The sequence below is a fragment of the Numida meleagris genome, chromosome 4 (assembly GCF_002078875.1).
Source record: "Numida meleagris isolate 19003 breed g44 Domestic line chromosome 4, NumMel1.0, whole genome shotgun sequence".
NCBI classification, from domain to species: domain Eukaryota; kingdom Metazoa; phylum Chordata; class Aves; order Galliformes; family Numididae; genus Numida; species Numida meleagris.
This window is the reverse complement of record NC_034412.1, coordinates 97,453,234-97,455,431: the sequence shown is the minus strand read 5'-3', so window position 1 is coordinate 97,455,431 and position 2,198 is coordinate 97,453,234. Positions and strand designations below refer to the sequence as shown.

The 2,198-nt window shown below is 61.1% G+C and overlaps 1 protein-coding gene across 1 annotated transcript in view; it reads right to left on the bottom strand.

The window, feature by feature from the left end:
- TEX261 (testis expressed 261) overlaps window positions 1,143-2,198 on the bottom strand; it is a gene marked incomplete at its 5' end in the record, with an annotated part of 4,320 nt that continues 3,264 nt past the window's right edge. The window contains one exon of the mRNA XM_021395522.1: window positions 1,143-1,576. Coding sequence (XP_021251197.1) covers window positions 1,390-1,576 — 187 coding nt within the window. The remainder of the gene's footprint in view (window positions 1,577-2,198) is intronic.

The following is a 2,198-nucleotide window of genomic DNA, read 5'->3' as shown; positions in this document are numbered from 1 at the left end:
CGAATCTGGGGACAATAAAGCTGCCCCCGGTCCAGCATCGCAGCGCTGGTTGTGCTGCCTCGGCCCTGCCCTGCCCCACGGCTGCTGGGTGTCACTGTCACACTCAGGTGTCCCCACCCCCCCGTGGTGTCCCCATCCCACTGGGCTGTCCCCATCCCTCCATGGTGTCCCCAACCCACCGGGATGTCCCCATCGCACTGTGGTGTCCCCCATCCCACCGTGCTGTGGAGGGAGGTGGCATGTTCCCATGCTGTCCCTGGTCTGTCCCCGTGCCATCTCCATGCCATCCCCCTGTCCCCATGGACTGTCCCCATCACCCCCTCTGTCCCCATGCTGCCCCCAGACTGTCCCCGTGCCATCCTCATGGTGTCCTCATGCCATCCCCATGCCATCCCCATCTCTGTCCCTGTACCGTCCCCCTGCCATCCCCACGTTGTCCTCATGGTGTCCCCAGAGAGTCCCCATGCCATCGTCCCTTTATCCCCCTGCTGTTCCCTCTTTGTCCCCACACTGGACTGTCCCTGGGGGGACACTGTGGGGCAGAGCAATGGGACAACACCATTGGGGGTTGGAGGGGGGGGCTCCTTCCCAGTGCCAGGGCCGCACTGGGGAACACTGGGGGCAGTGGGAGGGTCTGCTAAAAGCAGCACAGCTCTGCAGGCCGCCCCGCTTCGTGAGGCCGCTTTAATTACCACATTAATTAATGAACAGCCCCCCTGCCCCGCTCCTTCCAACCCACACACCCCACGGTGTGACATGTGCGGTGACCACCGGCCCTTCGCGTGCCCCCACCCGTCGGGCATTGCCCTCACATCTGCTTCCGGGGCTTAACGAGACCTGCGTCATTAACACCCTAATTAGCTGCTCGCTCGTTGGTCAGACCCTGGGGAAGCAGAGCGGGCTCATCCACCAGTGGGATGTGGGTGGTTATGGGAGCTGGTTGACCCAGAGGGAACTTGGGGGTCCCAGAGAGCACTTAGGGGTCCCAGAGGGTACATGGGGGTCTCAAGAGTGCACTTGGGGGTCCCAGAGGGCACCTGGGGGGGGGGGTCTGAAACCTGCCCCACACCCCCAGCCCCACGCCGTCCTAGCGTCCCCCAGTGCCAGTCAGGGTTTGGGGTGGGGGGTGGTCGAGCATTCCCTTTCCTTAATAATTACAATTAATTTTTATTAACCAACGGCTCAGCGCAAACCTCACCCGACGCGGCGCAGGTCCCGGCGTGGGGCGACCTTCCTCATCCCCCCCCCGCCCCCCCCCCAACAATCACAGTCCATCCAGGGGCCGGAGGGGGGGCCCACGCATCCGTCTCCGTGGGGCAGAGTCCCTCCCCCCCCCCCATATGTGTGTGTGTAGGGGGGTGTGGGATACCCTGGGGGTGCGGGGGGGGGTCAGTAGATCTTCTGTCGGCGCGGCAGCACGGCGTCACGGAGCAGGGAGAAGACGAGCAGCAGCCCCGAGCGCTGAGCGCGCTTCCCCTGCGTGAAGTAGTTGGACACCACGTCGTCTGCGGGGACAGGGAAGGGCGGGATATTGTGAATGGGCGGCGTGGGAACGAGGGGGAATGTTGTGAATGGGGGAGAGTGGGGGAATTGTGAATGGAGCGGGAGGAGGGGAGGGAAAATGTGAATGGAGTGAGAGCGTGCGGTTGGTGGAGAGTGGGAAAGTGGAATGGAATGGAATGGAATGGGGAGGGGGTGGGAGGGGTGGGTTGGAAAGGTCCTGGCAGGTCAAAGAGAGGTGGGAGGGGTGGGTTGGAAAGGTCCTAAAAGATCACAGAGCCATGGGATGGTTGGGTTGGGTTGGAAAGGTCCTAACAGGTCACAGAGATGTGGAACGGTTGGGTTGGAAAGGTCCTATGAGATTGCAGAGCCATGGGATGGTTGGATTGGAAAGGTCCTAGCAGGTCACAGAGACATGGAACGGTTGGGTTGGGTTGGAAAGGTCCTAAGAGATCGCAGAGCCATGGGATGGTTGGGTTGGAAAGGTCCTAACAGGTCACAGAGACATGGAACAGTTGGGTTGGAAAGGTCCTAAGAGATCGCAGAGCCATGGGATGGTTGGGTCGGGTTGGAAAGGTCTTAACAGGTCACAGAGACATGGAATGGTTAGGTTGGAAAGGTCCTAACAGGTCACAGAGACATGGAACGGTTGGGTTGGAAAGGTCCTAACAGGTCACAGAGACATGGGATGGTTGGGT